At 42.4% G+C, this 20,653-nt stretch overlaps 1 protein-coding gene across 3 annotated transcripts in view; it reads right to left on the bottom strand.

Moving 5' to 3' along the window:
- The window catches only part of RBKS (ribokinase), an 83,742-nt gene that overhangs the window by 39,642 nt on the left and 23,447 nt on the right, over nucleotides 1–20,653 (bottom strand). For 2 of the 3 annotated variants that reach the window (XM_080812667.1, XM_080812669.1), the window contains exons 3-6: nucleotides 17,114–17,177; nucleotides 16,134–16,196; nucleotides 12,786–12,950; nucleotides 4,734–4,825 (exon numbers count right to left, since the gene is read on the bottom strand). In XM_080812667.1, the coding sequence (XP_080668793.1) occupies nucleotides 4,734–4,825; nucleotides 12,786–12,950; nucleotides 16,134–16,196; nucleotides 17,114–17,177 (384 nt within the window). The remainder of the gene's footprint in view (nucleotides 1–4,733; nucleotides 4,826–12,785; nucleotides 12,951–16,133; nucleotides 16,197–17,113; nucleotides 17,178–20,653) is intronic. The other variant, XM_080812668.1, reaches the window with a different exon arrangement.

The following is a 20,653-nucleotide window of genomic DNA, read 5'->3' as shown; positions in this document are numbered from 1 at the left end:
CTTCCCATGTTTGCACAACACCCATTTCTTGTGTTTGTTTTTGCTCCAGAAGATGGAAGTGGGGTAGGAGGGTCACTGATGTAGCTGAGAGAGCACCGTGCTGACATTCAGGAGATGTCCGCTGCTTACTGACCCTGGGACTTACCCAAGTCGGGTACAGGCTGTAGAATGAGGGGCCTGCACAGGGCCACGGTTCTCTCCGAGAGCGTGAAAAGGGCTCTGGCTGAAGTAAGGGGGAAGGACTGCAGCCCTCCTTCCGCACCCCCTAGGCACCTCTGGGGACCTTCTCTGGCTCTGAAATTAGTGGCTGCAAAATTACTAGACTAGATGAATTATAGGATACTTCGGGACTCACAACGTTTATAACTAAATTATGTCTTTTCTGTATTCCATTTCTTCCTAAGAAAGGGCCTGTTTCTCCTGTGCCTGCTCTGAACATGTCCGGATTAACCCTGCTTGGGACCTATACATCACCCCGCAGTGTCTGCTCGTTCTGGGCTTTGGCTTTCCCCAGCAGCAAAGGTTTCATTCACTCGACCATGTGTCCTTCTTGAAGCGGCTTTTCCACAGACCCTTTCTGTCTGAGATGGCTATGTCTTGAGGCCACCTTCTGTTTTTTTTTTTTTACTTTCTCTTTTCTCTCTCTCTCTCTCTTTTTTTTAAAGATTGTATTTATTTATTTGACAGAGAAAGAGATAGCGAAAGCAGGAACACAGGCAGTGGGAGTGGGAGAGGGAGAAGCAGGCCTCCCGCCGAGGAGAGAACCCGATGTGGGGCTCGATCCCTGAGTCGAAGGCAGATGCTGAATGAGCCACCCAGGCACCCCTTCTGTTTTCTTTTCATAAGTTTTTCCACTTATCTTCATTACTGCAATCACTTACATCTATGGGGTTAGATGGTCTATTTTCAGAAACACTGAATTCTCGTGGTTTCTAAAAACCTGTTAAAAAACTATTCTTTGATGAAAGGATCCTGAATGTAAAAAATAATGCAACAAACACCCATGAACCTACCACTCACTTTTAGTAAATCTTCATGTGTTACTTTATTTACTTCAGATATTTCTCTTTAAAGATGGTAAATCATGTTTTTCATAGATATTATTTGACAGTGTGCTTCTTCCCTTCATATAATTTCACTTGCGTTGATATTTGTGGCTCTATTCTGCCAAACTGGACAGTATACCACTCACTATGAACATATTGCAAATATACTACAGGTTAAAAAATCTATTATCCTTTTTATGGATACCAATTTTTCCATTTTCCCCTTTTGCAAGCAATGAAGTATTGGATATTCTTAGTACTTATATGTAATCTGTCTTTTTTTCCCTCTGGCCATTTAAAAATATTTTTGTCCCTTTTAAAAAATATATTTTATTTATTTATTTGACAGAGAGACATAGCGAGAGAGGGAACACAAGCAGGGGGAGTGGGAGAGGGAGAAGCAGGCCTCCCGGTGAGCAAGGAGCCTGATGCGGGGCTCGATCCCAGTACCCCGGGATCATGACCCGAGCCGAAGGCAGCCATTTAACAACTGACCCACCCAAGGGCCCCAATATTTTTGTCTTTGTGTTTCATTTTATGCAGTTCCATTAAAATGTATGTTACCATAGAGTTATATCCATTTATCTCAGGTGATTTTTTTTTTTTAAGATTTTATTTATTTATTTATTTATTTGAGAGAGAGAGGGAGAGCGAGAGGGAGCGAGAGAGAGCATAAGCAGGGGGAGGAGCAGAGGGAGAAGGACAAGCAGATTCTGTGCTGAGTGTGGAGCCCGACATGGGGCTCGATCCCACAATCCTGAGATCATGACCTGAGCCCAAATCAAGAGTCGGGCGCCCAACTGACTGAGCCACCCAGGCGTCCCACGTGTTACTTTTAATACACTTTTCATCTGATGACTCATGCCCTTCTGTAGCTCCAGACAACACCTTGCAGTATTTCCTCTAATATCGCTTCTCTCCAGGTCCCTCCTTTCTCTTCTTCTTTCACTCCAATTAGGTCTATGTTAGAGCTGCTCTGGCAATATTTCATTCTCTAAATTCCTCCTTATTATTAAAAAAAAATTCTTTCTGTGATACTTTCTTGGTGAATTGAGTTTTTCCCTTGTTTGTGAATTGATGAATTCTCTTTCAATTCACCAATTCTTCCTTCCGGTCTAATGTTTATCTTCCTCATGAGCGTTTTATAGAAAAATTTCAAAGGTGGTTTTTTCATTTTCAAAATATCTAACTGCTTTTCAGATTCACATATCGTTACTTCGATCCTGTGTCTCTTTCACACTTAACTTTCTCCTTTTTTAATGAATGAGAATCTCAATCGTATTTAAAGTCTTTTTTGGGCATTGTTTCAGTATTTGAGTTGTTGGATAACTCTTGAGCATTATGTTTCTTCATCTGCAGGCTCATGTTGCTGTCTGTGGGTTGGGGAATCCCATACTTCAGCTCCCACTAGGCTTATTCCTGCCTTTCCAGTGGTCTCATAGTTGCATCCACCAGCCCCTCAAGGGTCTCTAAACCAGAGCCAGGTAGGTGTTATGTTGGCAATATGGAGCTCTTGTTCTGCTGTTCTCGGTGATGTTGCCAATCTGGTCACATTCCCGGTCACCAAGTTAGCAGTTGGCTTAATTTCTTTCTGATCACAGGCAGTACCTCTGTCCTCCTGTCTCCTCAGCTTGGTAGCTTTGCACAATGCTGTAGAGTGCCAGGTAGCAGGCCTAGCAGATTCCTCTACTTTACCAGGGATCTAGCATCTTGGGTCCCAGCGGTGGGCACTGCTCCAGTCTCCCATGAGGGGCACATTTTTAGTGCCCATGACCCACTGGAGGTCCTTACCACCTACACCTGCTTCTAGCACACTCAGGGCTGAACACTCTAGGATTCTGTTCCCTTTCTGATCTGTGGAGTTATCTTGGTTCTGAGCTTGTATCTTTTCATTGTCTCTTGTATATTTATATGTTAATGGTTTGTGTGTGGAGCAGAGAGAGTTCTTTCTTTCTTTCTTTCTTTCTTTCTTTCTTTCTTTTTGAGAAAGAGAGCAGTGGGATGGGGAAAGGGAGAGGGAGAGAGAATCTTAAGCAGGCTCCATGCCTAGCACAGAGCATGATGCTGGGCTCGATCTCAGGACCCTGAGATCATGACCTGAGCCAAAATCAAGTGTCAGATGCCTAACCAACTCAGCCACCCAGATATCCCCAGATGGAGTAAGTTAAAGCATGAATTTATGTTATTATCATGATTAGAAGTCATCCATAAGAGCATTAAGCTTTTAAAGTTTTTCTTTTTTCCATTGAGTGTTTGAGATCAATTTTCTTAAAGACCAAAGTTTGTTCATTTGTTCACTCACTGAAAAAGCATTTACTAGGTGCCAACTATATGCAAGTACAATATAACAGATGGTAATTTCCAAAGATAACTCTATCGATACATATCACATCATATATGCTCTTTTCACACTGTGACAAGGACAATCTTCTATGGAGAGGTGGGGCGCGAGGGCAGACTTTCCTCCCTCAATCAATAGAATGGACCAGAAGGGATGTTGTGTGACTTCAAAATAATAAATAATTGGAACAGTGATGAGTGTTTGAAGAATAAATATAGGCTCCGCAAATATGTAGCAGGCAAATCCAAGCCAGTTGGCAGTGGAGGGTAATCAAACTTCTTACTGGGAAATGGTAACTATTTCCCACAATCCCTTTCTCCTAGCACAAGGCCTGGCCATGATGGTTGCTCCAAAATATTGCATAACCTATTGTGATTTGTTAAACTTAGTTTCCTTGTGGCAGTCTTCTTTTTTGTTTACTTCATGTCCTGAGAGATACAATTAGCAAAAGGGCAGGTCAGGAAATCATGGAAACATCCATTCAGCCTCTGAACCACATGGACAATTATTATTATCTTTCATTCATTACTAACTCTCACTCTCTGCATGTTGCATTGTATCGTATGTTCTGCCTCCCAGTGTTGAGAGTGAGCTCTGGTCTAAAACTGTCTGTCCAAGGAAGGGAGAGATACTGCAATTTTCTTCCTAAAATGCTCCAGAATGAATGGCATAGTCTGAATGTGTTGGCAGATGTCTTATGCGGCTCTGTCCATTATGATCTATGTCCACTATGACCATTATGACGGAGAGGGCCTTCTCCTAACAGAGGGGCCCCCGAGGTCCTTCCTGTGGCATCAATGGAGCAACTTTGTCTGTCCACCCCGTGGTCACTGGGTCTTCACAGGAGAAGGCAGCAAATGCTCCAGGGGTTGTATATTACTTAGGGTTGTTGGACCCACTGAATTTGAATTTCAGATAAATAACAAGTCATTTCATACTAGAAGTACATTTAATATATTATTTGTTGTATATCTGAAATTCACATTTAACTGGGCACCTGTGTTTTTATTTGCTAAATCTAGCAACTCTACTGCAAATTAATCCATAGAATACAGAATTAAAGAAGAAAACAAACCACCAACAGTGTGAAGGCAGGGAGGGGACTAGAATTAGCTGAGGTTTTTGATAAGTAACAGATTATGGAGATGACTCAGATATACTTTTTGTTTTCCCCCTAGGAGTCACTAATTTCCTTTTTCCACATCCCAGGTAGTGAAAATTGTTTTCACTGGGTCCAAGAATTTACATGCGATCAAACTGACGTGGTTAGTCTTGCCTCTTTGCTTTATCCACTTGCATGAAAGCCCTTGGCTTCTCATGGACTGAGCAAAACGTTCTGTCCTTACCTCAGTTTCGTTGCAGCAGAACACATCTGAGAGGGTGTAGAAGCGCGGGTCCAGGTCAGCAACTGCAGGAGCTGGGTTGAACAATGTTTTCACTGTAGAGGAACAGAAAGGGGGCTCAGTGGTCATCATTTTTTTTTTTTTTGAAGATTTTATTTATTCATCTGACAGAGATCACAAGTAGGCAGAGAGAGAGGAGGAAGCGGTCTCCCCGCCGAGCAGAGAGCCTGACGCGGGACTCGATCCCAGGACCCTGGGATTATGACCTGAGCCGAAGGCAGAGGCTTTAACCCACTGAGCCACCCAGGTGCCCCAGTGGTCATCATTTTTAACATGATGCACTTACAGTCAGTAAGGGAAATCCCCTGTGCAGCCATTTTCCCCATTAGATGAACAATCAATTTAGAAAAGTCTGGAATCTCAATCTCCATGGCGACTTAGTACCAACCCCTTCTTATTTGTATTTCCTCCATTTTTCACTTTACAATATTTCAACTTCAAGGGCAAGTGACAGTATTACAAGCAAGGTGATCACAAAGTTATGGCAAAGGGCAACAACATTAAAGAAAATTTTAAATGCTGTGGCGTGAAAGGACGTGTATGAATGTGAACATTCAGGCTGGTGTGAATGTTTTTGTTCATATATCTATTTTCCAGGAAAGAAAAAGAGTGATGTTAGGAAAGAAATAATGAAGAAGTAAAAAATTTCCTGGTAAGAACAGGACGTAGGAAGTTCATGTACATGTGTAGGTTTTGAACACCTATGCATGACTTCCAAATATATCATGATTACTCATGCAAATATAGATTTTTTAAAAAAAGATTTTATTTTTAAGTCATCTCTACACCGAAGGTGTGACCCAAACCCACAATCCTGAGATCAGGAGTTGCATGGTCCACCAACTGAACCAGCCAGTGCTCCAAACATACACTTTTCACAGAAGCTTACGTTCTTGGCAATCTGGGAGTATAAAGGAAAGCCCGAGAAAGGAGCAGAAATTCAATCCAAAGCTGAGAGCTAGCTCATACTAGGAGCCTACAAGAGAAGAAGATGGATGGGGATAGCAGACACAGGGAAAATGAGAATGTCACAGCATTACAGTGTCAGAAGAATTTTTACACTTTTCAGAGGAGAAAAGTGAGTTTCAGAGAGATGAGGTCTAAGGTCATACGCTGGGACATGGTTAAGCTGGGCCCCCATCTGGGGTCCTTCAGCTTTAAGCCCAGTGTTCGGTCATCTCTCTAGGCCAGGACTCTGTTCATGGCAGCACAAGCCCCATCCCAATTTACAGTATTTCGAAACAGGCTTTGGGGTGGAATTTTGTAAATACATATTTTTTTGAAAGTCTTTAGGGATTCCACACACAGGAAGCTCCCCCTTTGTCAAAATGCTAATCCACCAGGGGACCCAACTAGATTGGTTGGTCTTCTTTTCCTCTACCCAGATCCACTGACTTATGTGTTTAGTGACCCCAACCTACTACTGACCCATAGAGTCAAATCTTCCAGCTGCAGGTCTCAGAGACCCTTCTAGAACAGTGGCTCCCAAGCTGAGCTGCACACCAGCATCACGAAGGGAGCTTGTTAGAGTGCATGACTTTTGGGCTCCACCTCAAACCCAGGGATCAGAATCTCTTGGGGAACACGCACACGGATGAGTTCCCCAAGTGGGAACTCATTCTTCCATGTTCTTGGGGAGACACTCATCAGCACGGCTGATGGAAACTGCCCAGTACTTCTGCCTGATGAGGCTAGTTTGCCTCCACACCTTCCTTGGTCTTCACATTTTGGTTTGGTCTGTGGATCTTGTCCAGTGGTTTACAGGCTAACGCGATTCCCACATTTGCATTATTTTAGAATCCAGAATGTCCACCCACAGAGATTCTATGGTATATTTTTGGCTGCTCATATTTTTGCACAGGTTACTGCGTAGCTTAAATTAGAAAACGGGTGTGAAAGCCCTGTGTAAACTGTAGAGTGTTGTACAAATGTAAGGGATTATTACTGTTATTATATTGTCCTTCACACACAGCCCGACACCCCCGCCTGTCCACCCATCTCTTTTGTCTTCTGTTGGAATTCGTAGCCTGGCAACAGTCTCTCATGGGTGTTCCCACTTCTGCAAGGTCTTAGAGATGTCAATTTTGCATAAAGGCCCTCAATGCCCAGTAATGCAACACCCCATTTATTTTTTATGGTTCCAGGACAAATACATTGCTCCCTATTTTCTTCAAATGGTGAACTGAAAAAGCAATGCTCATGTATTGTGATCTCCAAATCTGTATGCAAAGGCATTTGAGCACAGGGTAGAGCAAGCTACCAGTATGGAAAAACAGCATTAAGCCATTCTTTTTTTTAAAGATTTTATTTATTTATTTGAGAGAGAGAGAGAGAGCATGAGCCGGGGTTGAAGGGGATCCCTGCTGAGCAGAGAGCCGGATATGGGGCTTGAACCAAGGACCCTGGGATCATGACCTGAGCCAAAGGCAGCCACTAAACCGACTGAGCCATCCAGGCGCCCCAGCATTGAGCCATTCTTATAAAAGTTCCATTTTATCTCAAAAGATCCCTGATCCAGCAATTTCTTTTCCAAACCTATCCTACAGACATACACAGGCAAGCAAAGATGCGGTCCAGTGATATTCAGCTCTGTTTTTAACAGAAAAAACCCAAAAAACAAAAAGAAACCTAAGCTTCCACCAGACAGGACTGGTTAGGAAAAAAACCAAAACAAAACACCTCTAATGGAATAATCTGCTGTGGTTAGAAAGAATGAAGCAGATCTCTGTTTTGTTACAGAAATACTTCTATAATTTGTAAGTGAAAAAAGGAAGTTTTGTAATAAAATCTACAGTATGACTCCCTCTTTTTTCTAACGAAACAAAGCATAATTATATGTGTATTTGTATTTATACACTTGCATAGAGGAGAAAAAAGTCTGAGAGGTTACTCCCTAAACTAATAAGGGATTATTTCCAAAGGGTGGTGGGAATCAATCTGCCCAGAGATTACCTGGTATACACCAGGGAAAGACAGAATTCTTTTTTTTTTTTTTAAAGATTTTATTTATTGGACAGACAGAGATCACAAGTAGGCAGAGAGAGAGGAAGGGAAGCAGGCTCCCCGCTGAGCAGAGAGCCCGATTTGGGGCTCGATCTCAGGACCCTGAGATCATGACCTGAGCCGAAGGCAGAGGCTTTAACCCACTGAGCCACCCAGGTGCCCCAGACAGAATTCTTAAAACACATACAATATCTTACATCAAAACCCAAGTGCACTGTGAATGACATGATATAATGTCTGGCTGGTGCTACCAAATATAACCCAAGGTTGCAGTGGTGGGGGGGTGGGGAATAGTGCATTGGGGTGTAAATGCTACCAGATTGGGCACATGTTGAGAATTGTTGAGGCTAGATGATGGTATATATGGGCTTATCATACTGTTCTCTGCATGTCCATATATATTTGAAATTTTCCTCAATAAAAGCACATTTTAGGGCACCTGGGTGGCTCAGTGGGTTAAGCCTCTGCCTTCGGCTCAGGTCATGATCTCAGGGTGCTGGGATCGAGCCCCGCATCGGGCTCTCTGCTCAGCAGGGAGCCTGCTTCCCCCTCTCTGTCTGTCTCTCTGCCTACTTGTGATCTCTCCATCAAATAAATAAATAAAATCTTTTAAAAAACCACATTTTAAAGAAACAGTTACACTGAATTTTAAGCAATAAGAAGGGTTGCTGGAATGAGAAATCCTATAATTTAATTTGACCATAAACATTGTATAAAAAACGACCAAATCTTTATGTGTATTTTGTTGAAGGAAAGCACTCTGACCAATGCTGGACAGTAACAGGCTTAGAGTGACTGGTAAGTAAATTTAGGGGGAAAATGAAAATGCCATAAAGAAATGACTCTTCTTCAGCTCCCACCACCATAAATAAGCATAAACACTTTAACCTGGTGAAAAAAAAATGCGAAGAATGAGTAGATGTTGCTAATCAAAGAAGAATACATTGGAAGTATGATTGGGGTGCCTGGGTGGCTTAGTTAGTTAAGTGTCCCACTCTTGATTTCAGCTCAGGTCATGATCTCAGAGTCATGAGATCAAGTCCCACGACGGGCTCCTTGTTCAGCACAGTCTGCATGGGATTTTCTCCCTCTATCCCTCCCCTGGCTCTCTCTCTCAAATAAATAAATAAAATCTTAAAAAAAAAAGAAAAATGCACATTTGTGATAGATACAGTGGGAAAAGTGGTATCATTCTGGAATCATGTAAAAATAGAGACACAAGCTGTACCATGGAGTAACTTGGAGCTGCAGAGTGACGGATAGCACCCGACGTAATTATTGTTCATGACAACATCAGATGGACTAAACTCCCAGTTGTCTCAACGGCATGCTGTCAGTGAGGATCTGGGGAGGCCTGTGAGGGCAGCTGCGCAGGTGCCGAGCCAGGAAAATGAGGTGGAAGCTCATAGTGGTGTCATCATGGAGGGCAGGCGCAGGACAGTTAAGAAGGCTCTTAATAACTAGCTCAGAGAAACAGGAAGAAAGTCACCCTAAGTAAAGAAGCCGTGGGAAGGTTGGGGTAACCAAAATGCTGCCTTGGTGGTCCCCCTCGAGGGGTTGTTTTCTGTGAGTTGAGGAGCAGCAGAAACACTCAAAGCTTGGGCTACGTGCTGGACAACGTCACCGCGAAAGTCAAGGTGTCCAGCCAAGAAGTTTGGTTTTGCCAAAGAGGAAAGGACTACAGTGTCATTAAAAGATATTTTGTGTCCTACCCAGAATTTAATCTTGGCGATCTTACAATCTCAATTATTTATAATTGTTCCTGTAATGTTCCATTTGCTTTGAAATGGATAGAAAGACCAGACCCGACATGCATAATTTCATCACGAGCAGCTGTAGCAGCAGCCCTGCTGTGGGCCTGCCTCACGGCATCATGACCCAGAGAGGAGGGGGCCATCGAGGGCCACTGGTTCATCTCTGGTGTTGCAGGGGCTGTCCATTGAAAACCAATGCTTTCCTTTAGGTGAAGACAAGAGAGTGTTCTGAAACCATATGATCAAAGATGGAGTTGGGGGGGGGGTCCTCTTCCCTCTGTATTTTAGCAACTATATATAATCCAGTCATACAATGTGTTTAACTCAGAGTTCATTACTTGTAAGAAGGACAGATAAGGGAGCTATGATAACAGACCCACAGAGGAGGAGGGGAAGGAAAAGCAGGAGGAGGAGGAGGAGGATTTTACCACTTTTCTCATAGATGGAATACTGCTGATTAGCACACAGGCAGTCTCACGGGGCAGTGGACAGGCCACGCAGTGCCCAACACATCTCTCAGCACTGCCGGCTCTGCTCTGCGATCAGTCCGTTCATACATCGTGACAGGAAGCAGCTGGGAGAGCTTGCAGACCCGTTCTCCTGTTTCACAGAGGCCCGGAGCGAAGAACTGACTGACTTGCCTGTGGTCCCCCACTTACTAAGGGATGGATTCTGGATTCAAAGCCAAACTTCATGACTCTCAAACCAGTGCTCCCTTCATTGTATCACTCTTCCCTGACATGAGAATGAAAACACAGTAAATTCACACACACACACACACACACACACACACTCTCTCTCTCTCTCTCTCTCATGGTATAGAATTGGAAACCACTTCTGGCTGGTTACTACGAAGGGAGGATCAGCTGAGTTCTAGTCAGCAGAGTATGTGTGTGCGCGGGCACATGCATGTGTTTTATGGGAGCGGGGAAGGGACACATCGCAGGAAGCACTCGAGAGTATCGAAAACACTCAAAGCTGAGGCCACATGTTGAACAAGGTTACAGTTTGTGGATTTTATTTTTCTCCACGAAGGCTCAGGTCCTTGGAGTCAATGGGATGGGGCAGTTTCTTTATTTAAAGTGCGTTCTAGAACACAGAAGTTGGGTCTTGGCCTCTGAAATCTGGGTTTCTACACTGACCCTGGTTGAGCTAATTACTTACTCTCCAAGTCTATCTTCCTGCCTTCAGTTTGGGAGAATAATGCCTGCCGTATCTGTCATAAGGTTCTTCTGAGGGTTAAGTACATATGAGAGTGCATGGAATTCATACTCAGACATGCTGGCTCTTAGTAAAAACGTGAAGTCGGCTAGTGCTCTTTGGCTTACCATCACTACCCCTGCCCATTCCCTCCCTACCTGCCCCCCTTTATTTAAATGCAAGGCTTGAATTCATGACCCTGAGATCCAGACCTGGGCCATCCAGGCGCCCCTTTCCCCTGCCGGTTCCTGATGCCCCGGGTCTTCCAGCTGCCCACCCAAATGACAGCCCGAGGTTGTCTGCCCCCCTGGATAACTCCAGCGTCACCTGTGACAGGTTAGATCCTCACCCGTGGTGTCCGTACCTTTCTCTCCTCCACAGGCTGGGTAGCTAACAAGGAACTAGACTAGGACAGAGGCAACAGTGATCTCTGAGAAGCAAACGAGAGTAGGAAATGGAGTTAGATGAGAATATGCCTTGACCTACAGAAAGCAAGACAGGAGTGTGAATGAAGTGGCGTGTTGTATCCACACTGCTTGATTCACATGAAGGCAGTGCAGGCAATGCTTACCAGAAGCATTAGGCTCTCTCTGTGACACCCTGGGAAAATGTAACCAAATGGGTTTTGGCTTCGAATTCTTTCTGACAGCTTCAAGTCCATTAAAAATACATTAAATGTCAGTGAGAATTTTGCCACAGCACGTTGTTTTGCCAAGAGGAAAATTTGTTAAATCTGGCCATACATTTAAAGATTCTCTACAAAATCATTTCAAGTAACTTACTTTCATTGCTATGCAGAATGCTGTCGACTTTGGGAGAAGTCACTTATACAAACACACACACACACACACACACACACACACACACACTTACTGTTCTTTTTCTTCCCTTTTTTTAGTTTTGTATCTTGACGAGAAAGTTTCATGTGCAAAAGTCAAAGAAGTTCTTGTAAGTCACAGAACTACAGTTGCAATATCAAAAGGAAGCCATTGTTTTAGAGTGGCGACTTTCTATTTTGATTTTTTTTTTTTACCAAATGGTGTTCAGGTCCGGATATTACCCTAATTTTTAAATTTAAAGAGACAGGTGAAAAGGAGAAGCTATTTGGGATTTATTGACATTTTATTTTATTATGTCATGCTCAGCATCATGTTTTATTTTATTTTGTTTCCTTCTTAGAAGAACAATTCTGCAGGGGAGTATTTCTTCTATAAGCATTTCACAAACAAGGCTCAGAAATGTCGGATAATTCTGGAGAGACCACAAAGCTAAAAAGGAATGGAAATGGGATTCTAACTCAGAAGATGCTTTGCCCACGAGTCAATGGTGAGCAAGAAACAAACACAAAGAAACTATTTGGATTTTTTAAAGAGTTTGTGATTTGCAGGGAGAGAAAGGAGGGCAGTGAGTGGGAGGACAGATGAATCAACCTTGGTCACGTGCTGGTTAATTGTTGATGCTGGGTGAAGGGTTTCACTGTGTAATTCTGCCTGCCTTTGTATGTTTGAAAATTTCCAAAATTGAAGGTCAAACAAAACCAACTCCCTGCTTAAAGGCCGCTGACAACATAGAAAATACTACATATAAATAATCTTTTGTGGTTTATAGAGCAGAGATGGAGTTTTAGAAAAAGGAGCAAGAGCTAAGCTTCAATTCCTAGAGACATTTGTCAAAATACACCCACCTGTCTGGTCATGATACATGACGTGCACCTTGGCCTCTGCTTCTTGGAAAAGCCATCATTCTGCTGTTGGGCCCTGGGCTGCTTCTGAGGTTCTAGCCGCTACTTGTATTATTTCTAACTAGATTGAGGATTTATATCGTGGGATATCAGTAGTGCTACTCAGGTTACTTTTTTACCCTATCTGTAAGCCCTTCTAACACTATCAAGAACTACAAGAAGACCGTGAATCTCACAGGTAGGAGAAAGCATATTTCACTCCAGGGAAAGGACTGGTTTGCTTAACTTGAAAGACTACCTTTCACTAAAACAGCGACAAAAGCTTTTCTAGGAAGAATAACAAATACGGAAAATCACCTCCATTGCTGTGGGCCATCATCAAGGCTTCCAAAGACGTTTCTGGAGTTATTTCTAACTGGCAGATCATTACTTTGGCTCTGCTAATGGTCCTGGCTGCTTTCTTCAGGTCTTCGGTATTCAAAAGTAAATTGGCTCCAGCCACTATAACAATGATGTTCTGGCCTATAAAGAATTTCCGCATATTTATATTAAAAACCAAGCGATGATATTCTGCAATGTTACAATCACCCTTACAATGTCATTATACTAAATGTGTTATAAGTATTAATTTTGACATTTCTAGGTGATTTGGGTGAAATTCTAGTTTTCTGCTGTATCTTTGTGGATCCCTGCTCTGTAAGATTAATATTATTCTCATCATTTTGAGTAAAATAAAAAAAATAATTCCCCTATCAATCAGTCTTCTTATATACAAAGAAAACTAGCTGGAAGGTGATCCCTAACAGTTAAAAATGACGGGTACAAAGCATGTGGTAAAGATTCCAAATCCAAAATGACAGATGTCATAATGACGTGTATGAACAGGAGTAAACTTGCCCAACACTGAAAGCCAAGGCTCTGTGGTACGCAGTCAGTTCACGTGTGCACCTAGGATATTCTGAAAATCAAAACATGTTTTGTAATACGTAACAGATGGGAAATTGTGCCAGATCACCTAAGGTCGAGAAGGGGATATTTGACTTAGGCAGCATCAGATCAAACAGAGGCAGAAGGGGCGGCTGGGTGGCTCAGTGGGTTAAGCCTCTGCCTTCGGCTCAGGTCATGATCCCAGGGTCCTGGGTTCGAGCCCCACATCAGGCTCTCTGCTCAGCAGGGAGCCTGCTTCCCTTCCTCTCTCTCTGCCTGCCTCTCTGCCTACTTGTGATCTCTATCTGTCAAATAAATAAAATCTTAAAAAAAAAACACAAAACAGAAGCAGAAGTAGGAATCTTATACACTCTTTACTTGGACCCACTCTCGACAGTCCCACCTAAATGGGGGAAGAAGTGGGGGTACATTTTATATGTGCGGTGAACTTCCCGGAGCTGTGCTGTCCCATATGAGTGTCATGAGCTCAAGCCACATGTGGCCCTTGAGCACTTGAAATGTGTCTGGTCTAAATTGAGATGTGCTTCCATTGTAATCCATAGCAGATTTTATTTTTATTAAAAAAATTTGGGGGGTGGGGTGCCTGGGTGGCTCAGTGGGTTAAAGCCTCTGCCTTCAGCTCAGGTCATGATCCCAGGGTCCTGGGATCAAGACCCACATCGACTCTCTGCTCAGCGAGGAGCCTGCTTCCCTTCCTCTCTCTGCCTGCCTCTCTGCCTACTTGTGATCTCTGTCTGTCAAATAAATAAATAAAATCTTAAAAGAAAATTTTTTTTATTATGTTCAGTTAGCCAACATTCAGTACATCATTAGTTTTCGAGTTGGTGTTCAATGATTCATTAGTTGTGTATAACACCCAGTACATAGCAGATTTTTAAAGGCTGAGTACAAAAAAAAAAAAAAAGAAGGTAAAATATCCCACTCGTTTTTAGGAACATTTTGATCACATGTTGAGTATTTTCGATATATTGGGTTGAGTGAGTATATTAAGATTCATTTTACCTATTTCTTTTGACTTTTTAAAATGCGGCTCATGGAAAATTTCAAATTATGTCTGTGGCTTGCATGATATTTCTTTTGGACGGCTCTGATCTAGAGGGACGAGTTGTAGCAGTCATTTCTTTTTTGTGCTCCAGGCTGCTCGTGCTGATCTTGTATAGACATGTCCTAAAATTACCTCTGAACACAGAACACATGCTAGCCTATCATCTTACCACAGATGTGTCTCTTGGCCACAAGGAGGACTTAATAAAGTGGGGATGGTTTAGCATAAACCCAATCTTGGTACTGGAAAAATTCAAAGTACCCACACACTGAAAGACAGCCTCCTCCTTCCTTCTCTCCTTCAGTGACCTCATTCTCTCTGCTAGAGTCAACGGGTGTTTCTGTGTTGCTGATTCCTGGATCTATGTTTCTGGCCTGGCTGAACCGACGACAGCTGTCCAGTAGACACGGCCAGATGGCAAGACCATTCATGCCACCAATTTAACTTGTCAAAACTGAACTCCTTACTTTACGTTGCTACTCATTCCTTCACTTAAGGGAGCTGATGGTCCCCTCTCTGGTATTTGTGTTAGCTCTTCTAGGACATTCTATAGTCTCAAGGGTATTACCATATACGATAAATAAATCAGACAAGTTCTAGCATAACAGGCATTCAATACACAACATTAAACTACATCTTTGCATGGAAAGTGTAGTTTCTTGCAACATCGATAAGGATGAAACGGAACTCAAAGATATCCTGAGAACACGAAAAAGGTTGAAGACAGGGAATGAACTGCCGTTGGCAGTGATGATGACTTAAAATGTAGCTTCAAGTAATGAACACTGACTGTCTATTGTTAGAGTGAAAAATTTAATCGGCTTTAAGTGGAATACATCTTTTCATTGTTGTTATTGCCACTTTGGGATCACGAGAGTAGAGCTAAAAATACCGTATCTTCTGTGAGAAATGATCGTATGAAACTATATTACAAATCAAAGACATATTCTGACAAATCATAATTCCACAAAATACATGCTGACTGCCCACAATGCCCCAGGTTCTGTCTGAAGTGCCCCATGAAATGCTTGGTCCTTAATTCTGAATTAAAGTATTTCACATAGGTTTAAAAAAAATTTTTTTTTTAATATTTAAAATAGTTGGCAGAAATGATGAAAACTTTACTGGAGGGTAAAGGGAAGTTACTGTTTTTCAAGACAAATGTTTTAACTGTCGCAAGGCCCTGTGACAGACAGACATAGTTGTATATATAGACTTTTGAGGGTCGATTGCCGTTTAAAGAGCAGACAAAATTGAACACTAATGATAACTTAGAAGTAATTAGTTGCTGCCATTTGCTCAGTAAATATTCTATAAATATGATTCATTAACTTCCTTGTGCACCTATCTATTTACATTTATTTACCTAGTATAACTGAAATGACAGATGAATACTTAACTGCTTTTAGAGACAAATATCAATGCTGCATTCACAAGAAGGATAATGGGACGTTTCACCATATAAATAATATTTGGAGGCAACTGTAACACTTCCTGTGTATTGGATGGCCAATTTTATATTTAAATAATCAAGTTGGGAAGTATAAATAAAAGGAAACATGCATAGTTAGATGGGAAGGACCACACTTGAGGCCTTGGGGTGGTGGGTTTGGTAAGAGATCCATAGGATTACGGTAAAAATCGATGCTCCTGCCCTAGTTCTGGACACGAACTGCTTCATGAAATGACACTTCAGTATGCGAAACACGTACCTTCGTTATTGACAATTATAGACGCAGTTCCTGTAGCAGCATCTTGAGTCTGATATGCAAATTCTAAAAGAAAAAAGAAATTACAATCATGTACACACAGCCTGGCATGGATAATCTCTTTTAGCGATTTCAATGCACCACTCATCTTTGGAAAAACTTTTTAACCTTTAACCATCTGGAATGATAAAAGAAATAAGCAATTAGCGCTAATTTATACCCATCACCTATACAGTGAGGAAGACAGAAGCCTTTACGCTTAGTTGCACCTTTGCTCTACATTACGAACAACCTCCCTTCCAATTCATCCACACTATTCATAGAGGATACATGTGCATTTTTCTAGACCATCACATTTCTTTTCTTCAGTGAAAGAAATGATAGACTTGAGAGATTAAAGGTCAAATCTATACAATGAACTCAGTTGCATTTCTTCGGAAGCTTTGCATCTCATCAAGAATCATGGTCTGGAGTGTAAATGGCAATGTTGATCAGGCGGCCTTTCGCAGCAGCGAAATAGCCTTGAAATGGAGCCAAAGACCTGCATTCTACTCCTGCCTCTGGCTCTAACTAGCTGTGTGCTCTTGGACACGTTGAGAACCAATCTGGCCTTCAGTTTCTCTTTTGTGCAACGATGGCATCAGCTTCAGTGGTTTCAAAGATCATTTCCAGCTGTGACATTCAATGACTTTTCTTAAAATATCTTTTGTGAACACAGCACCTGTTTTCTCTTGTCACCTGCTTTTGGAAACATTTCTACAAGATGAAGGTTTGTAACCTCTTATCATTTTATTCCCATCTGGAGGAATATACATGAAAGAATTAACCAAACGACATTTAAGTAAGACAAGACGAGGCTGCGCATAGAAATTCTCTGGCCACCAGAGGAGGATCTAATAATTCTATTCTATATTCAACTGTTCTTGTAGCCAGATCCCAGGGGAAAGTCATAATAACTAACTTTAAAAAAGATGCAATTTTACCTGTAGAAATATCGTTCTGTTTTAAGTTTTCTATATAATCATTGCCAAAAGAATCTTTGCCAACCTGTACCAAAAAAAAAAAAAGATGAATGTTAGATCTTTTACATTTAGTAAAATGCTACAATGTAGTTTTTAGAATACTTAGCATTTTAAAAGGGCATATCTGCACAGTACTTTATAAACATTAGCTAATTAATCTTCTTAATGTAAGATGCTAAACTTGATTTCAGCCCAAAGAATTGTTCTACTTACATCCTACCTAAAACGTGAAGCATTTAATGACTGTCACGAGTTCTAGAACTTTGCTCTCATTTTGATCTGTTCGTGTGGAAACTCCCACTAAGACAGAGCTGTCTACCATCAACAGTCCTCAATATTTATGGGGAATCTCAGTTGTTTGTACTTCACTATAAACGAGAGCATCTTTGTAATGACTTGCCTGGTGTTTTGGAATCTTATCTGACACAGGATGGGGGCAGAGAAGAGGGAACTGAAAAAGCCCTTGTTAACTTGGGTTAACTGGGTATCGTGGAAGTCTGTTGCTTTTGCCTCCTTGCCTGCATTCTGGTAATGATACTTCGGTTCTCCCCTGGGACACCCATTCCTCTTCCATTCATGGGCAAGGTGGTTAAGGTGCCACATCTGTTACAATCAGTAATCCCATGTTTGACACATTGTTGCCACCCAGACTCCATAGTTTACCTTAGGGTTCACTCTGGTGTTGTACACTCTATGTGTTTTGACACACGTATAGACACGTATTCACCATTATAGTATTATCCAGAATGGATCCCTGTGGCAAAACCCCTCTGTGCTCTGCCTGTTCATCCCTCTCTCTGTCCAAGCCCCTGGCAACCACTGATCTTTCTGCTGTCTCCATAGTTTTGTCTTTTCCGGAATGCCATATCATTGGAATCATACAATATGTAACCTTTTCAGACTGGCTTCTTTCACTTAGAAAATACATCGAAGTTTCCTCCATGTCTTTTTGTGGCTTAATCACTCATTTGTTTTTAGTGCTGAAAAACGTTCCGTGGTACGGGATGAACTGCGGTTTACCCATTCACCCACTGAGGGACACCCTGAGTTGCTTCTAAATGTTGGTAATGATAAATTAACGTGCTGGCTTTTGTGCGGATGCCCGATTTTATTTGTATTTTACTTTAATTTTAGTGTAGTTAATGTACAGTGTTATACTGGTCTTCCTCCTATTTTATTTTAAATTTCAACCAGCTGTCACCATTTAAGTATTAGTGGACTTCACAAAAACAAATTTGCAGGAGGTCCTGAAAATCCTGAGGTTCTGATAACACTGGGCCCACATTCCTGCAAGGCCACCCCGGCTGGAACTGCCCCAAAGGTGAGCGCACGCTCTCTAGCCCACAGCCCCCCACCTGGCCTCCTGTAATTTATGTTACCTGCCTGGCACCTGTAGGCTTTGGGCTTGCCACTCCTGAACTACTATCTCTCTGTCTCGCAAGTGAGCACTTCAACGGATGATGTATCTGTCCGGGTCTCAGCCGCTCCCGGTGTGCTCTGCTTTTCCACAGAAAACTCCTCCTCTCTGGATATATCAATAGAAGGAAACCTACAGGATTACTTGGGACAAGATCCTCGATGAGTGATGAGAAAACTTCCTGGTGAGATCCTGGATTGTCTAGATCAGGGGTTGGAAAATTTTCTTTTATAAAGGGCTGGAGAGATAATAGTTTAGACATTGTGGGTCAGATCGTCTCTTTTGCAACTATTCAGCGCTGCTGTTGTAGTGTGAAGGCAGCCAAAGAGAATCTGTAGACAAATGGATGTGGCTGTGTACAAATAAAACTTTATAAAAATACATGGTAGGCAAGATTTGCCCCATGGGTGGTAGCGTGCTGACCTCTGATTTAAATGCCACCTCTGAGAACTTCTTCCTCAAAGGACATTTTTCCCTGTGCTCCTTTCCTGGCAGAAATGCGGATTAGGCAATAATCTGGAACGATATATAATAATTTTCTTTTTTTTAAAAAAGATTTTATTTATTTATTTGACAGAGAGAGAGATCACAAGTAGGCAGAGAGGCAGGCAGAGAGAGAGAGGAGGAAGCAAGCTCCCTGCTGAGCAGAGAGCCCGATGCGGGGCTCGATCCCAGGACCCTGAGATCATGACCTGAGCGGAAGGCAGAGACTTAACCCACTGAGCCTCCCAGGAGCCCCTATAATAATTTCTTATTAGCAGAATTTCTTATCTCTACAATGAAGAGCGTCCACTAGAAAGCACTGCCATGGGGGAGAGCTCCCTGGTTGAAGGACGTCATCTGTCAAAGGTTTTCTTCATGGAAGGCTGACCATTTATCAACCAAAGCATCCCATTTCTTAGGTCAAAGATTCATACCAGAAACGAATTGCTTTCTCTCTCTCTCTCTTTTTTAAAAACATTGTTTAGCTGTCTCCCATGGGCAATCAAGATACTATAGAGTTGGGAAGGCATCATTATAAGAATGTTGTAGGGATTAAAGGAAGGCTATTCCTAGGCATGTGGGACCTGGTACAGATGAGAGCGAAGAAACTTCTCCCCCCTTTCCTATTAGTTTAATACAGGAGAAATCAGTACCACCCACTTCCCCCCCGAGAAAAATCCGTTTAAGGTGAATTTCAAAGGCATGTTTGATAAATGGTGTGGTGATATAAACATTAGGAAATGCAGGGATTAGGAAGATTTGTTGGAAGGGAGGAGAAAACCAAAAAGCATGCGGTTTTGCCCTCCAGAAACTGTCAGAGGGAAAATAAGACTGAGAGAGGCACCTGTCCCACCAAGTGGAATATTGCCCCCATCCGAGGCAAAATTAGGAAGGGACGGCATGCTCACGGTAACTGCATTTTGCAGGCTTGCTACAGTGGTATTTTATTTTTAATTTTTTGTGAGGCTTGAACTCACGACCCTGAGATCAAGACCCATGAGGTCAAGACCTGAACTGGGATCAAGAGTCAGATGCTTAACCAACCGGGCCCCCCAGGCGCCCCATGCTGCAGTCCTGTTCCTCCTCCGGGAGTCATCTGATGGGCTGCAGCCCCCCAGGCACAGTGGTGGTTCCAGTTTTAGTCCAACAGTGACTTCCTGGCAAACCTGTCGGCTGACGTTGTAACTGCTATGTGAGACTTGGAACAAACATACTTTGCCTTCGCCCTCTTGGATATTCCCATGACAGAAATAAAAATCTGGTAACTAAAAAATAATGGCAAAGTAACAGCACTGCTGAGGATCAAGAGAAGGCAACCTCAGCTCTGTGAACTTGGCCTCAGGGTCGTGGTGACACATTCCCAAGTAAAAGAACTGATGAGAAGCCTCCAAACAGGAAGGCGATATTCACATTTCTGTTGTGTAGGTCAGAAGCCCCTTCCCGACTCCTGTGGTTTGGGGCAAGCCGCTCTAACGGCCTCTTGGTCTCAGTCTCCTTATCTGGAAAGTCACAGCAAGTTTGCTGCAGGGATGAAATAACACGCGTGAAGCGGGTTGACAACTGTGAAGGATTCAGTAATGGCTTGGCACTATCAATGTCAC

This window comes from Martes martes, assembly GCF_963455335.1.
Source record: "Martes martes genome assembly, chromosome: 9".
In the NCBI taxonomy this organism is placed as follows: domain Eukaryota; kingdom Metazoa; phylum Chordata; class Mammalia; order Carnivora; family Mustelidae; genus Martes; species Martes martes.
Note: the sequence above shows the minus strand (reverse complement) of the source record. Positions and strands in the feature narration are given on the sequence as shown.